Below are 15,728 nucleotides of genomic sequence, written 5' to 3'. Positions count from 1 at the left end.
AGCCAGGGCATGGCCCCCCATTACAGATACCCTGCACTCTTAACTGTGGGGCCTCCTGACTGGCACTGTACAGACAGCCCTTTACAAGCTACCCCATCCCGTGTGCTCTTCGGGCGCACTGAGCTGTATTACCTGGAGATCACTAGCTCCAACCAGGCTTCACACAACCACCTTTTTGCTAATCAAAGCCAAAGGAGCCTGTCCTACCGTGTCCGGATTCCCCTCCAGCAGCACGTTGATGGCTCTGTTGACATCCCCGTTACAGTCGTGCAGAGCAATCACACACTCATCTTGGTTCTTGCCCGTGATATCAATCAGCTGTGGGGAGGAAGAGGACACAATCAGCTCATTCCAAACCCAGAGAGGACTGACACTTCCTTACAACTAAGAAATGCCTTGGGTTCGAGAGGAGAGAAAACCTGTAATTGCAGAAGAGAAGAGCTACCAAGAAGTGTCCAGGCGTGGATGTCTCCTTGCTGTCCCTTAGTTTAACTGTGTGTCCCAGAACATACACTGGGGGGCCAGAGAAGCAGGAATGAGCGTGCCCCCATATCTCAGAAGTCCTAAAGTCACCTCTCACCAGTCAACATGGAGGCAGAGCCTTGCAAAGCCCAAAGTGACTCCAGGTGTTGGGCAAAGGCCCTCACAACAAAAGGGCAATAATGCTGCAGAGAGAATGGAAGGGCTGATGGCTCAACCTCAGGAGCTCACATGTGGGACACAAAAGCTTTAGTATCTGCCTCCTCTGACCGAGGCCCCTTATTATCCCAAGGGCAGCTCTCCCTGGGTCTGCCCCACTGCAGAGAAAGCTCTTAACAGAAGGAACAAGATGACAGTGAAGGGCAGACTTCCTGGCCTGGTAAAAGTATCTGAGTTAGCTGCCCTTTTGACCTGCTTCCCCCCAGCCCTAGCCTGTTCTGGCTTATTTCAGAATTGCCATTGTTGTTCTCAGCCTCAGGTTCAACACAGCTGGCACTTCAGCTCCTGAAAACAGAGCTGCCAACTTCCACTCTAGCTAGAGACATTGCTCAACCCTGAGTTCTCCCCACTCACTTGTTTCACCTTCTCCTCAAAGTCAGCATCGTTGTGGTCCGAAATCATCTGTGCAAGTCGAATCTGTTCTGCAGTGGCCTGGAGAGATTGTGGATGATAACGGAGGAGGGTTAGAGCCGTGCATTTCAAACTAACTCTCTTCTAAGCACTTACAGCTTCCTTGAGAACACTAGTAGGGAGTGGGGGGAAGAGGGGCACACAGGTGGGAGGTCTCAAAGTGGAGATAAAGATGAAAGAGAAGCAGGTGGCGAGGTCTGGAGGAGAACGAAATGCCATTGAACCTGTGTGAGCCAACGATCTCACAATAAACTAGCTTCCCAGGACAGATCCCTCAGTATAGGCAGAAACAAGAACCTCAAAGCAAACTCTGCAAGTGGCACATCAGCCAGCCGGGTTTACCTACAGCGAGAGGGAACAGTCAGGAAAATGCAGAGAGGTTCCAGCTCAGGCTCTCGCTTGGACACACTGAAGCAGTGACCGCATCGTCAGAGAGCCCCTGGTTAGCCTGTCCACCTGCCTTTAACAGCAGCGCACTTCAGCATAGAGGAAGCTGTTCTAGGAGGTATGTTAGGCTAATGGTTCTCAGCCGGCGTCCGCATCCCTCTGGGGGTCTGTGAGCTGGTTTTAGGGGGCCATAGGGACCTGTGGCTAAGGCAAAGGGCTGAAACCAGGAGCAGAACTGCAGGGAGCCCTGAGTCATGGCACCCCAGTGGGGCTGAAGCCCCGAGCGCCAGCACTCCCTCCGGGTCTAAAGCCCTGAGCCCCAGTGCCCACACGAGGCAGAAGCCGTGAGGCCCCCCCGCCGAGCCAAACCCCCACCCATAGCTCCGAGCCCCTCCACCCCACGGCTGAAGCCCCAGCCCTGTCCCATGGCTGAAGTCCAGAGCATGGAGCCCCCTCCCCCCACGGCTGAAGCCCCAAGTCTCACAGGGCTAAAGCCTCAACTGCCCCCCCCACACACACACACACACCTGGTGGCTGAAACCAGGAGCCCTGAGTGCCCCCCCATCCCTGCTGCGGCCTGGAGTTTTTATAGTATGGGGGGGACGGGGGGACGGACTCTGAAAGAAAAAGGTTGAGAACCCCTGTGTTAGGCCAAGCCCAGTTATTAGTCAACTGCTTGGAGCAGCTGAAGGTGCCAGGTCTCCACCTCCAAGCCAACTGGTTTCCATGGACACTCCCTTACCTGTGGCCGCTGCTTGTGCTGTGTCTGGCTCTGTGTCTGTGTCTGCTCCCAGCTCCCCCGGGCTCGGCTAGTGCCCACCGATGTCATCATTTACAGTATATACAAATAACAGTATTTACAAGGTAGAACTCTGCGGGGGGGGGGGGGGGAAGAGAACAGACCGTTAGAAACTGAAAACAAAAGGCAGCACCGAGACTCTGGGTACTGAGTGGGTGGGACACCGAAGTCAAGTTTATACCCCCAAAACCACTATACACCAACTCCATTTCCAGAGATGTAAAACTAAAAGGCCACCCACCTTTTCCGATTTACTGAAGCCCTAACATGTAATATGCAATATCTGAAAGGAACAACATTGCACCCGCGCTGAGATACCCTGGGCTGTTCCCGCAGAGAGGATTGCCTCCCATCCCCTCCTGCCCCCCAAATCTAAGTGACTAAGTCTTAGGAGCAGAAATACTTTTCTCCCTGGTAAGAGGCAGCCTTTAGCATTCCACTGCTCAAATGCAGGAGGCTGAGGAATATAAATTAGCATTCCTCAACACCGATCCTTCCATCTACATGGCTTAGAGGCACCTCAATGCTACCCTGACAGACACTTTATAAGTGCACAAAACAAACAGCTCAACGCCCCAAGACCATCAACTGAATCTCTGTTCATCCTCTGCTCTCACAAGTTCACCTCTCATTCCAGAGAAAGGTGGGGAAGCGACTCCCCAAGTCAAGATGTTTCCAACATTAAACAGGTTTGTGGGCTTGGTTTGTTTGTTTGAAATAGACGGAGCTCGCATCTTCAAACACAAACCCAGCTTATTTGGGCTGTGACCTTGTTCTAGGAATATTAATTTTTCATCTATAATCCAACACACGCCGGAAAGAAAAGTGCTATAAATATCATCTGAAGGATTCCAAAACCCTTCAAAAATTCTACACAGGATTCAATCACTTCGCCCATGACTGATGTAGGGCACAGCAGCTAGGGAGACGCTCTCAGCAATGCTATACAAGAATTTCAGGACTTCCTGTCGAGACACAGTTCAGCACAGGGAATAGATCACAGCCAAATTAAATTGTAAACCCCTACACCCCCAATGCAAGGAAAGTCCAGCAGTGACAGTAACACCTTGTGCAATCTCACCATACCGAAACGGCTCCAACGAATAAGGAATGCCAGGTACAATCAAAAGCACCAAGCAGGATTTCAGTTATTTACCAGCCTCTGAAACAAGTAACTTGGAACTTAATACTTTACCACTGGGGTAATAAGGCTATCAACTCTGCCTCTGGAGCAACAGGCCCTTCGCTAGCAGCATGTGGGACTTCCCTAATCTAAGAAGGAACAAATAATACATGCAGGCAGATATTTGGCTAGGAAACCTCAACAAGAGAAACAAGTGATCAGTATCTTATCTGAAACTTTATTCACCAAGATCAATTGTGTCCCCTCAAGGGGGAACCAATGTACTGTAGGAGGGTGGGAGTGACTGAAAAGCCTCTCAGCATGAGGCAGTGCTAAGGGATGGGAAATCTAAATCTTCAAAGACAGTGAGTAGACACAGTGCAACTAGATCTTTCCTTTGGAGCACAAAGCAGAGGCCCCTAAAGTTAGTTTTGCACTGTGTTTGTAAACCTGCAATACTATTTTGCTGCTCCAGTGAGAGACGGCCTGTACCAGCTTCTGTTGTTCACTTGAATGCACGCTTCTAATGCAATCTTTCCTGCAACTTCCCACAAAAGGTCAAGTCGTCCACCTCCTTGGGATATCCACATCTTGCAGCTATTTAAACATACAAAGACTCCTAAATAATACTGATTTTTCAGAACTTTTTGAAACTTCCAGATCTTGCTCAGTTCCTTCAGCAATAAAATCTGTTACCTGTTGGGCAAGTCTGCAAAAATCTTATTGCCAAATAACGTTTGACACACAAATCACCTCAGCACTCCTGAGTTCTAGCTCAGACTGATACTCTGACAAATCACAAGCTCTGCCTCGCTTTTCCGGTCTGTAACATGGGGGTAACAATCACCTGCCTTTGTTGTTGTTATTTGCATTACCTCAGCACTTAGGAGTCCTAGTCATGGACACTGTGCACTATACAAAAACAGAACAAGAAGATAATCTCTGCCCCAAGCAGCTTAAAATCCAAGTATAAAACAAGAGATGGATACACACAGAGGGGGAACACCAGGAAACAATGAGACAATATTAGTTAGTATTGGAGGCTGTTGTCTCAGTGCACCAGGAGCCTAACTGTTGCCAAGTGTTTTGTAGGCACCACTGCAAAGGGGAGTATAAGGGGGAGGGTTGAAGATGGATAATGAGGTAGCTTGGGGGAGGTTTTGGGGGACCTACCTTACAAGCGTAGCTGTGAGGACTCGTGTTTGTGATGTGCTGCAGAAATGCTGAGGATTACAGACATTTCTTGTTGTATTAAATGCACTACATGCACAAGATCCGGCTGTGAGAGTGTGTGCAGGGCACAATTAACTTTCAGACTTTGTGAATAACATTTAGACTCACCAAGTTCCACCTTCCCTTCCAATCCCTGAAACACCTTCAGACAATACAGACAGATGGTTCCCCCTGAATTTATACTGCTGTCACTAACATAGAAGCCTGATCATTTGCCAGTATGGCTCTAACAGTATCACCGCCTAATACAAAGCATACTAACCTATGCTACGGGGGGCTCATCCCTCAATAAGAACATTTGGGGGTAGAGTCAATGAAGAAAAAACTTTTTTCCTCCTCCTTAAAGCACTGCAGAAACTTTAATAAAACCCAGAAAACAAAAAACGCCCCCCCCCTTTTTTTCACCAACCCCCCCCCCCCCCCCCCCGCCATACCCGATTCTTCCCCTAGCATTACTCTTATTCCCCACTGGTACATCTATTACAGTACTAAGTACTTTACAGACAAACAAGTTATCATATTAAACTAATTTGGCATCAGAATTGCAGGCCCAGAGGGAAGTAATACTGCATGTTTCATACTGCAGTAACTTAATCTGCCATTTCAGTAGGATATGGTTCTATTACTTTCTTGTCCTAAACCCTTATGCAGTTACTAGGCACTGTTTTAACAGCTGCCATGTTCCAATCCTGGCACAACAGCATTTCAATGGTGAATTAAATAACCACTATGTATAAAGCTCACCAGGCAACTACTATTCTGATCCCAACCCCACAATGAGCTCTGTGCAGTGCCCCACAGACTTCAGTGAGGCTCTGTGTAGGCCCAGGGTTCCACCTACCAAGAATTCACTTCAGGATCATACTCTAGTTTGTGCAGCACTTCGGAATCCTTAGGGATTAAGCACTATTAAAAATGCAAAATATTAGTTCAGTAGTCTGACATCTGAAACGCTACCACACAGAAACAGTGACAGTCTGATCTAACTGAAGTTTCTAACTGGTATTTTGGTCACTCATTTCACCTGAATATTTCTTTTTAAATTGTAAGGCATCTTGTACTTCGAGGCAGATGCTATATAAATAAAATAGTGATTCCATTTTCCTTCCATTGTGTCCCTGGTATTCTAGAATGAAATGAACTAGAGAAATGAAAAACATTATCAAATCAGTTTGACTTCTGAATTATATGTCAAAAAGGGAAACACTATATTTATATAGCATCAGACAAAGCCACAGGGCTCCTCAACTATGTTATGACATGACCACCACACCTCAAGGAGCTTGCAATTTAATTTACTATCATTTTAATTTAATGATTTTAATAATTTACTCTGCAGTTACTCTTCACTTTCTGTACTTAATTGCCACTGCTTTTCATTTCACACGTAGAAGAGATTCCTGTCTATGCAGGCTAGTAGGTATTTTGGGGTCTTTAGGAAAAAGGGAGACAGAGAAATGTAAGATTTATAATAATCTATGCGTTCCATCAAAAATCCTGGCTCAGTTGCATTTTGTAGAGCAGTGATCTCTCAGTCAAATGCACAACTGAGAGAAGTGTTCAGGGCACAAAACAGATTCAGGTGACTGGGTTCTATTCCCAGCTCTGCCAGACTTCCTGGGTGACTTTAGGCAAGTCACAGCACGACTCAGCCTCAGTTTCCCTATCTGTTAGAAGGGAACGATGATATTTTCACACCCCCTCCATGAAGCTTAATTAACATTTACAAAAAGCTCTGAGGTCTCAGATGAAAGGACTACAGAAGGGCAAAGTATTTAAAATGATTATTCTGCACTGCTGGGGAGCATGTGCACCGGAAAGAGCCCGGCACAGAGGGATATTCTGTAAGGCTTAGGCCACATTTCGCAAAGAAGTGAGTACATTTCGGTTATGGATGAAATAATTCATGGGTACAGAGAATACAGATTTTTGCAAAGTGCTTTGAGATAAAGCACTATTGAAATCTTAATGTAGTATTAGCAGCCATTATTTTACTGGGAAGCTCTGAATAGACAGTTTCAAAGGCTACATAAATATGCTGTAACATGCGATTCTGAACTGGTGTGGATACCAATGAAATGGAATGATCCTTCAGGCGCTATAGCCAGCTATAGGTACTAAATATTATTCTTCCAAGTTGCTGCAGGTTCCTGTGAACATAGTGGTAATTAGAGCTCTGCCTAAACTAAGATTATGCTGGATTGTCGCGGGCACGTTATGTAATAAATGCATGAGATGCACGGCACTACAGACGTGTATAAGACTGGATCATTTCCTTTAATTCACCTTCTTCCAGCCCAGAGATGTGTCAGCGCTGGGTCCTATGATGCTGCGTATAGTTATGGTTTGCATATACAGTCAGTAAAGCCCTTTAGAGCCCACCTGAGCAAAGGGTGCCACACACAAGCCTCTGCACAATTGCTACAAGCGGTCAGAAGTGCCTTTCTAAAACCATCTGGTAGAGGGACGGCTACTGAAATAACGCCGCCACCATTGTTACAGCTACCAGCAGGACCCCCGGGCAGCCCCGGGGCACGGACAGGAGGAGAACTCTGGAAGGGAGTCGGATGGAGGTGCCCAGTGGCCAGCACAGGCGTCAGCCTGCTCGGGAGAGAGAAGGGCAGCTCCAACAGCAGACAATGGGGATGAGCCGCCCACAGGGCCAGAAAGGTTTCACGCCCTTAGGGCCAACGGCCGCGAAGCGGGCGGATCTCTCAGGCGCTGCGGGACTCGAGGCCAGCGGGGCTGGCTGGGAGAGGCTGCCCCCAGCGGGGCTGCACGTCCAGGGGGGGGAGGCGCTCGGGCAAGCCCAAGGGGCAAGGAGCGCGGTCAGGGGAGCGCACGGCCCGGGGCCAGGGAGGCTCCATCCGCGCCGGGGCCCGGGGAGGGGAGCAGCTGCCCGGCCATTGTGCGGGGCGGGGGCCGCAGGCAGGGAGCTCCATCCAGCGGGGAGGTCGAGGCAGGCAGCGGCCGAGCTCCGAGGGGGCGGGCGGGGGGGGGGGGGTTGGGAGCCCGGCCGCGGCGCCGCTTCCGCCCTCATGGCCGCTGCCGCCATTCCCCGCCCCCCCTCCCCACTACCCCCTGCCCGGGCCCGGCCGCGCGCGCTACGCGAGCCCCCGGCTTCGGCCGGGCCCACTAGGCCGCGAACCCGACCATAAACAAAACCCGCCGCACGGCGTCCGGATCCGGGCAGGGAGGGGGGCCGGGGCCGCCTGCCCCTGGCCGGGGGGCCCGCGCCGGCCGCGGCCGCCCTCCCCCGGCTGAGAGGGGGGCCCCCCACCGGGGCCGGGATTTAAAGGGGCCGCGCGCAATTACCGGGGCCGCCACCGCCTCCGCGTTGCCAACTTTACCTGAGTCTCCACCACACTGACAACTACCCAGCGGCGCCCGCCCCATCACGTGACCCCGGCGAGGGCGGGGCCAGGCCGGCCTCAGGCCGCCCCCGCCACGTGACCCCGGCGGGCTCCTCTTTCGCCGCTCCCGCCTGTCACGTGGCTCGGCCTCGCGCCTCTCCTTGGCCCTCCCCGTGTCACGTGGTTTCTGGCGGTTGGCCGGCGCGCCCCGCCCCGCCCGCCTCTACGTCCCGCCCGCGTCACGTGGCGGGGGCGCACTGTGGCCTCAGCGGCCGCCATGTTGTTGTGGGGCCCCGGGCCGGGCCGGGGATGGCGACGTCCGGCAGCAACTGGCTCTCCGGGGTCAACGTGGTGCTGGTGATGGCCTACGGGAGCCTGGTGAGGACCCGGCCCGGGCCCGGCCTCGGCCTGAGGGGGCGCCGCGCGCGCGCGCCTCCCAACCGCCCGGCTCGGCGGGGAGAGGGGGCGGGGAGAGCTCCTGCCTTGGGCCCCCACCTCGAGCGTGGCGGAGCGGGGGGCCCCGGCGGGGGTGGGGCGCTGGCCACCCAGCCCGGGGGGGTCCCGATCGGCTCCCCTTGGGGCGCGGGGCTCCCTGACAGTCGGGAGGGGATTGGGGGGGGCTCATAGTGGGGCGGTCCCGCCTCTGGGGGTCCCGATTGGATCCCCTTGGGGCGCGGGGCTCCCTGCCAGTCGGGGGGGGATTGGGGGGGGCATAGTGGGGGGTCCCGATCGGCTCCCCTTGGCGCGAGGGGCTCCCTGCAAGCCGGGGGGGGGGGGTGGGGGGGCCTGTGGGGGGGGGGGGGTTGCGAGATGTCTCTAACATCCCCTCCCCCCGCACAGGGGAGGCTGCGGGGTGGGAGGGATGCAGCCCCTTTACAATGGTCATTGTGGGACGGACACACACACACACACACACACGCACCCCTTCTCCTATGGGAGCTGCCCAAACCAGCTCCTGGTAACATGGTATTGGACGCTCCAGGCTTGACTCGTTGGGGAGACGGGGCCCCAGTGCAGATAAAAGTATTTTGGCTCTGCTGGGTCCTAACGGCTTTTCTTTTCGCTGCGTGTACCTAGGTGTTTGTGCTGCTGTTCATCTTTGTGAAAAGACAGATCATGCGCTTCGCCATGAAGTCCCGCCGGGGGCCCCATGTGCCGGTTGGACAACACGCCCCCAAGGTCTGTTTGTGGGGTTTGTCTCCGAGTGGCTGCGGGGGGGAGGTTACGCTTTGGGCGATCAATTTGCTTATTTAGATAAGGCTTTGTGTTTGTTGATGCTTCCTATTTCCGTATGCTGCAGCTATATCCCAAGCTAAACAGGGCCAGATGGGGCCAGTTCTTAGCGTGGCGGAGACCTTCAGGGAGCAGCCAGGTGCTGCAAGAAATGGTCTTGGCCCTTCTTTTCCCCATGAGTCACTACTGAACCCACTGCTCCAGCCGGGAGCGAGGGAATGCCCTGCTCCTGGAGGATACCATCTTTCTGATGAGTCTTAAAATCAATGCTTTCATTAAAGGGTCTATGATGCACTTTGTAATAGTCAGGACATTAGCTGTGGTGTCCTGGCTAAAGGAAAGCTCTGATGGCCACGTCTACACTCTGAGCACTACAGCACACCTCTCTGGCACCGTAGCCATGCCGACGTAGGGCTGTAGCGCAGAATCTTCCTGCAGTGACCAAAGGGGTTTTTCTGTTGCGGTAGGAACTCCACCTCTCTGATGATAGCTGGGTCAATGGAAGTTTTTCAGTCGACCTAGCCATGCCTTGGGGCTAGTGCGGCTCTGAGGTGTGAATTTTTCACACCCCAGAGCGCCATTCCTATGTTGTTCTAACTTTTAAGTGGACACCAGGCCTGATAGCTGTGCTCTGACTCTCTGAATTCTCCTTGACTATGGGAATCTTCACTTCCTGGATTAAATGGTTGCAGAGTGTTACTTTCTATTGTTAAGTAATTGCTGCATCTCAGGGCTGGGTGCAGTGATCCTTGTCTACTGGGATTCATAGGTGCTTTGGGAAGGAGGGTGCTCTGTAAATGTAAGATGTTCTTGTTCTCTTCTGGACAGGACCTGAAAGAGGAAATTGATGTTCGTCTCTCAAGGGTACAGGACATTAAGTATGAACCCCAACTGCTAGCTGAAGATGATGCCAGGCTCCTGCAGCTAGAGACACCAGGAAGCCAATGTACTGTGTCTTCTAAATATATGCACCCTAACTTATTGATGAGTATATTGGGTGGAGGGGGAGGATGATCCAGGGCCTTCCTGTTCAGCCTTCCAGCCTCCACAGTGCAAACATCATCCCCACTACTGCTCTCAGAATCTGGGAATTCTGAAGTTACATTGCCAGCTTTTGAGCCTGTCAGGCTCTTCCCATAGTATTAACTGTCCTGCTGCAGTGTTGTTCTGGGCCCCGTCCTTCCCCGTGGGGCAGGTGGCGCTGTTGCTGAGCTGCTGATGGTTACCATGCAGCTTGTCACACCAGAACCTGGCAGGATCCCTAACCCTTACTCTGACTTGGTTAAAATCAAGCAGATTGCAGCCCTGTCCCTGTCTTTAATACACAGAAGCAGCCTGTGGGGACCAAGGCTCCCACCACACAGGCTGAAATGAAGCCATTCAGCTCAAAATGGGGACTAGCGTGTAGGGAGCTGTTCCCCTCTGCCATATCGCAGAGGAAGGCAGCCACAGCCTATGGTGTATAGCTGTCTGGGCCATCTCTGCTCTGACAGTCCAGGCTTTACCTTTCTCACCAAGCAGAGCAGAAACCCCCAGACAAAGGAAACTGATTGTCAGTTACCATTGGTGCTGCGTAATCGGATTAGTGTCATTCTGCGATTTGCACGGGGCTAGCCTCATTGCAGGGGGAAAGGCTTCAACAGGATAATCTCCTGTTCACACAGCCCCCACTTGTGCCAACTTGCTGGGCTGTTTGTGTTTTTTCTTTCTCCAGACCAGTTTGTGTGTTGTCTTTTCCAGGTTGCTATAACTACTTGTACAGAATGAAGGCACTGGATGCAATCAGAGCTTCTGGTAAGAGAGAGTCTTTAGGTGGGGAGCGTGGCCAGTCGGGGGACATGCCTCTGGAGCCTAGGCCAATAGCCTTGTGCTAGCACAAGGGTTCTCAGCCTGGGGGCTGCCACCATGTCCCTAGGTGGGAGGGGTTCCCAGCTAAGGAATTGGGGTCCTCACTGGATGGGGTAGAGATGTCTGCTAGAGGGAAAGGTTGAGAACTTCTGTGCTAAACATGAAAACGAGAATGTGACACAAATAAAGTGAAGCAGAAGCTAATTTGATCTGGTTAGTCCGTGTCCAAGGTGAGTAAAATACAGAACGTAACAGACAGCAGAAGCCATGGGAAGTTATTTACACCGAGTCTTTTCTTTCTAAATTATCTGCAGTGTCACAGGAAAAGACATTCCTCAAATACTGCCTGGCTTTCTGAAAGGATCCCCCACGGTTGGGTGCCTCACTGTCGGGGTGGGGGTGTCCAGTTTGAGATGCCTGGGCTTGATTTTCTGAGAAACTCCCCAGCTTCGTAAAGGCTTCTGCAGACTTAGGCTGTAAAGTGTCTTTCTTGTGCTCCCTTTTGATGCAGTGATTCGTTGAACCATCCTAGCTTCAGTCTCTCTGCCTGCAGGTCTCTGCTGTATGGTGCCTCCGTCAGAAAGGCAGAGGGGCAGAAGGAGGAATTGGTTGGATGGTTTGGGTCACTCATGAGGACGGGCTCTCTTCCAGGCCCCTGGAGTGTGTGTCACACTCCTACCCGCCCATCACTGGCATTGTTGTGTTGCTTTGTTTTTTCAGAGATCCCATTTTGTGTAGAAGGCCGACACCCCCAGTCCTTAATGGGAAAGAATTTCCATGCCTACCTGTTGGAGCTGAGAAATTCCAGCACTCCATTCAGGGGCGTCCGCAAAACCTTGATTGACACCCTCCTGGATGGGTATGACACTGCACGCTATGGGACAGGGGTGAGTGTCAGCCCAGATCTTCTCTTTGGTCTTTGCGAAGGGGGTGGATTCCCGCAGAGCCAGGTCTTTCGCCTCGCAGCATTGCCCACAATTCCCCTCTGTTCTGCCGGCGGCTGCGAACAAGACCAAGGACAATGCACACCAAGAGTCCAGGATCTCTAAGGCGCTCTTCTGTTTGTGTTCAGGTCTTTGGGAAGACAGAATATCTGAAGTACCAGGGGGCCCTGACTGAGCTCGCGAACATGTAAGTTTAACTGGCGATGGGGATGTTTAACATCTGGGCCTTGGTCTGCATGGCAGTCCGTTGAAGGGGGTTGTGGATGGTGAAATTCTGCAGCTGGCTGTGTCTGTACAGGAACTGAGAAGTGGGAGGCCAAAACCAAATTGACAAAGAAGTGTCCCCTTTAAGAAGGCCCCCAAACAACCCCAGCCAGCAGAGTTCCTAGTTCTTTCATGGTTGTCGAAGGCAGGCAGTCTGTCTCCCTGAGGCATCAGGTCAGGGAAGGAGCCACTTGACCCAGTTCTTAAGGCCCTTACTCAGAGCTGTGAGTCAGAGCAACCGAACTGACAGTCAGAAAAGCAAAGTCTGTCGGGCTCAGGTCAGGAGTGGCCTGGGGCCTGCAGCCTATAGCAGCCAGCGTGGCTTCTGGTCCCGACCCTTGTTCTGGTGTTTTCCTTGACCTTCTACAGGTTGAAGAGTACACCCTGCCACAATTCGCCTGCCCAGACCTGCCTTCCGAGGGCCTGCACCCCATTGATGTAACTGACTGGCACCTCTGATGAGGCTTCTTGCAGTCTCGTTCGCTCAGGAAGGGTTGCTCTGTGTTCCGGGTGGAATCCGTAACATCTCCTTTTTCTCCACAGTATCAAAGCACGAGGAGGCAGCAGCCAAAGGCAGCACCAGTCAGCAGCGAAGGACCTCACGCTCTCGCCTGATGTCTCCAACCCAGCCACCATCCAGGTCACCTACCTGCCTTCCAGCCAGAAGAGCAAACGTGCCAAACACTTCCTGGAGCTGAAGAGCTTCAAGGACAACTACAACACGCTGGAGAGCACCCTGTGAGCCACGGCAGGAGTTCTGCTCCTGGGACCTGCCTCTGAGAGCCCCTTGCTGGGTGGGGCAAGTCACAAGGGGCTTTTGGCAACAGTCCGTGTCCAGGCGGGAAGTCACTGGGCTCCTGGATCACTCTCTGCTGCATGGAGTTGGATTTAACAGCGACATCATGGCTGGGGTTACCTGGCCTCTGGGCAGGAGGCTCTATCCAAAGCTGTGTACTGGCTGCAGAACAGGGAGCTGGCCAGCAGCCGGCATGGGCCTTGTGCTTTGGGCTCTGAAGAGATTCCAGACGCAATCCCTGTTTAGTGGCTAGTGTCTCTCTGGAGCCCCTAGCGCTGTGAATAGAACATTTGAGTAGCTTTAGCGTATTTATACAAGACGCTGCTCCGGGTCAGTGCTCCTGCACCCCTCTGCACCGACTGCAGCGGCTCCATTCACTCCACTGACCCTCCATCACTCCCAGCGATGGCTCAGGGGCTGAGGCCAGAGGTGGTTTCCAGCTCCCTCACTGGAGCCACTGGCTGGGCTTTCCAAAGGGTAAATGCCTCGGGGGGGAGGGGTCTGTGAGTCCATCCTCCCACTCCTTGTCAGCCTGTTGTGCTTGAATTGCCCTTTAGATCTGGGGGGGTTGTTATTGATCTCTTGAGCCTGTTTAAACCCCACCCGGACAGTAAATGGCTCAGTGTCCTGTTCTGGGGAGGTGAGGGTGCTGCTGCTCACTGGCTCTTCCACATGCCCCAGCTGGGCAGCCGGGTGAAAACCTTCCCTGTTCCCTCCCGCTCTCACCAGCGCCTCGTGCCATTCACCATGGACTCCTGCAGGCCTCATGGGGAAGGGGCAGCAGCAGAGCAGCCTCTGGCGAAAGCTCCCAGGCCGGAGGCTGACGGCAGTCCCCCTGCAAGCTGCGTGCGCTGCGTACCAGTCATCCGCTCTGGGCCGGAGGAGGTGCCCCTGGCAGCCAGGCCTGCGCTCTCTCTTTTTAAATGGCTGTTTAATAAAAGGAACGTTCCCCTGCGGCCCACGTGCACCGTTGCTCTTTGGCGGCAGGGAACCCTCGCTCTGACTCCTCACCTGCTCTAGAGCTGCACATGCTGCTCTCGGGACAGCCTGAGCCTCAGCTGCTGTGGGGTGGCTCATAAAGGTGGGTGTGTGTCTGATGCCAGGGCGAGGGCAGCTGGGGCAGCTGCCTGTGCTCTCCAGGGAGTGGGTGTGGGGGTTTCTGAGAAAGGTCCCTTACTGTCACTGCACCGAGCAGCCTCCTGTATCACCTGGCCAAGAACAGCTGGGAGCCCCCAAGGCTCTGCTGCCTGCCTGCTTCCTCTCCAGCTGCTCCTCCCCTTGCCAGGAACATGGGCTCTTCCCTGGGTAAGGGCCCTGCTCAGCGCCCCCTCCCCTCAGGAGCTGGCTGCAGTTGGGTTATACATGGCTACAGGCGCCTGGATTCTCGCTGCATCACATGCTCCTTTAGCTGCTCCTTTCCCTGTCTCCACCTCCCTGGGAGAAAGGGGGGGGTCCTTGTTTTACACATAGGGAGCAGAGGAGGTGACCCACCACAGTGCCTACAGGGCCGCAGAGCTGGGATGAAAAGGCAGAGGCTTGGCTTGCTCTCCCCTCTCTGCACCAATGGGGGTGGGGTCATTCCTGCAGGAGGCTGGGGGCTGCCTCCCAGGAAGAGCAGTTAGTTCAGTGTTGTAGATGGGTTTGGGGGTACGTGTCTGAAGTCCCCGGGCCCTGCTCTGCGGGGACGTGAGGCTGCAGCATTAACTGCCAGGAGAAGCACTTGGAGATCCTGGCATGTAAAGCAGCAGTGCTGCATGGCACATCTGCCCCGGAGGAGGGAGCGATATCCACCAGGGGCTGGATTGACTGGGGTGGGGGGGAGGGGTAATCATTGTATGCCCTTGGCCCACCCAGTGCCCCTGGGATTCCCACAGCATGGTGCCTCTGCATTGCACTATGGGCTTATGGGGCTGTACCCACTGCATCGGAGTGTCCCTTCAGCGAGAGCCGAGTGCCTTTGAAACCCCACCCGTTAGCCAAAGCCCAATGCCCCCGGCTGTATTTCCCGCCCTTCGACCTGCCTGCTGCCATGGTGGGGATGGGCAGCACTGCTGCCGCCCGTGGGAGAGGAGGGTGTTGGGTACGACGGGCCTTTGAACTAGAAATGGGGATTTCAATATCTTTCCAGGGCGGATGCTGAGTTTGTACGGCAGGGGGAGAGCACGGGGGTTAGGGGCGGCCCGTGTTGATCTAGCTCCTGGGCGTGCCCGTATCTCACACCTCATGCAAACGGACGGGCCTGGAAGAAATGCACGGTCGCAGGGCGTGTGCAAGCACGTGTGACTCAGCTCACCACACTGGCCAAATGCAGGCAGACAATGGCCCTGACTCCAGCCATCCTCACGCTTGGAGACCGCGGGCCCTGCACAGGCTGGCTCGAGATGGAGCGTGGCATGCTGGGACCCAAAGGCTCTAGAGTTGGCACTTCCATTGGCGAGGAAGGTGGCAGCCACGCACTGTTGGTTCAGGCCAGTCGGGTGCAGTCCCTGGGTTCTTTGCCAGCTGCCAACAGCCCTTCAGTCGGGCCAAGTGTGGGTGGTTCAGGTCGGTTTGCTGCCCCTGTTCGAGACGGGGCTCACGGTTATCAAGTATCAGCTACTGCCTGGGCAGCGAGAGCCTGGGCTTTACAGACACCCCG

At 53.7% G+C, this 15,728-nt stretch overlaps 2 protein-coding genes across 17 annotated transcripts in view; one reads left to right on the top strand and one right to left on the bottom strand.

Moving 5' to 3' along the window:
- The window catches only part of UBAP2L (ubiquitin associated protein 2 like), a 43,203-nt gene extending 35,126 nt beyond the window's left edge, over positions 1-8,077 (bottom strand). For 15 of the 16 annotated variants that reach the window (XM_024207407.2, XM_024207409.2, XM_024207410.2 and 12 more), the window contains exons 1-4: positions 8,003-8,077; positions 2,240-2,369; positions 1,054-1,131; positions 208-318 (exon numbers count right to left, since the gene is read on the bottom strand). In XM_024207407.2, the coding sequence (XP_024063175.2) occupies positions 208-318; positions 1,054-1,131; positions 2,240-2,329 (279 nt within the window). In that variant the 5' untranslated portion in view covers positions 2,330-2,369; positions 8,003-8,077. Of the gene's footprint in view, positions 1-207; positions 319-1,053; positions 1,132-2,239; positions 2,370-5,493; positions 7,134-8,002 lie in introns of those variants that run through there. The other variant, XM_024207408.3, reaches the window with a different exon arrangement.
- A 202-nt stretch (positions 8,078-8,279) lies between these two features.
- On the top strand, positions 8,280-14,035 carry CUNH1orf43 (chromosome unknown C1orf43 homolog). The gene is made up of 7 exons (XM_026658103.1): positions 8,280-8,383; positions 9,083-9,184; positions 10,067-10,184; positions 10,979-11,032; positions 11,807-11,973; positions 12,159-12,217; positions 12,838-14,035. Exons 1-7 carry the CDS (start codon positions 8,315-8,317, stop codon positions 13,034-13,036), a joined length of 768 nt encoding a protein of 255 aa, XP_026513888.1. The 5' UTR covers positions 8,280-8,314; the 3' UTR covers positions 13,037-14,035.
- The last annotated feature ends 1,693 nt before the right edge of the window (positions 14,036-15,728 follow it).

The sequence above is a fragment of the Terrapene carolina genome, unplaced genomic scaffold (genome assembly GCF_002925995.2).
Source record: "Terrapene carolina triunguis isolate 2854851 unplaced genomic scaffold, T_m_triunguis-2.0 Scaffold397, whole genome shotgun sequence".
NCBI lineage: Eukaryota > Metazoa > Chordata > Testudines > Emydidae > Terrapene > Terrapene triunguis.
This window is presented reverse-complemented; position numbering and strand designations above follow the sequence as displayed.

Coding starts and splice junctions, on each gene's coding strand:
- CUNH1orf43 (XM_026658103.1), top strand. CDS start 8,315: ATGGCGACGTCCGGCAGCAACTGGCTCTCCGGGGTCAACGTGGTGCTG. Junction 9,185..10,066: donor TTGGACAACACGCCCCCAAG/GTCTGTTTGTGG, acceptor TCTTCTGGACAG/GACCTGAAAGAGGAAATTGA. Junction 11,974..12,158: donor CTGCACGCTATGGGACAGGG/GTGAGTGTCAGC, acceptor GTTTGTGTTCAG/GTCTTTGGGAAGACAGAATA.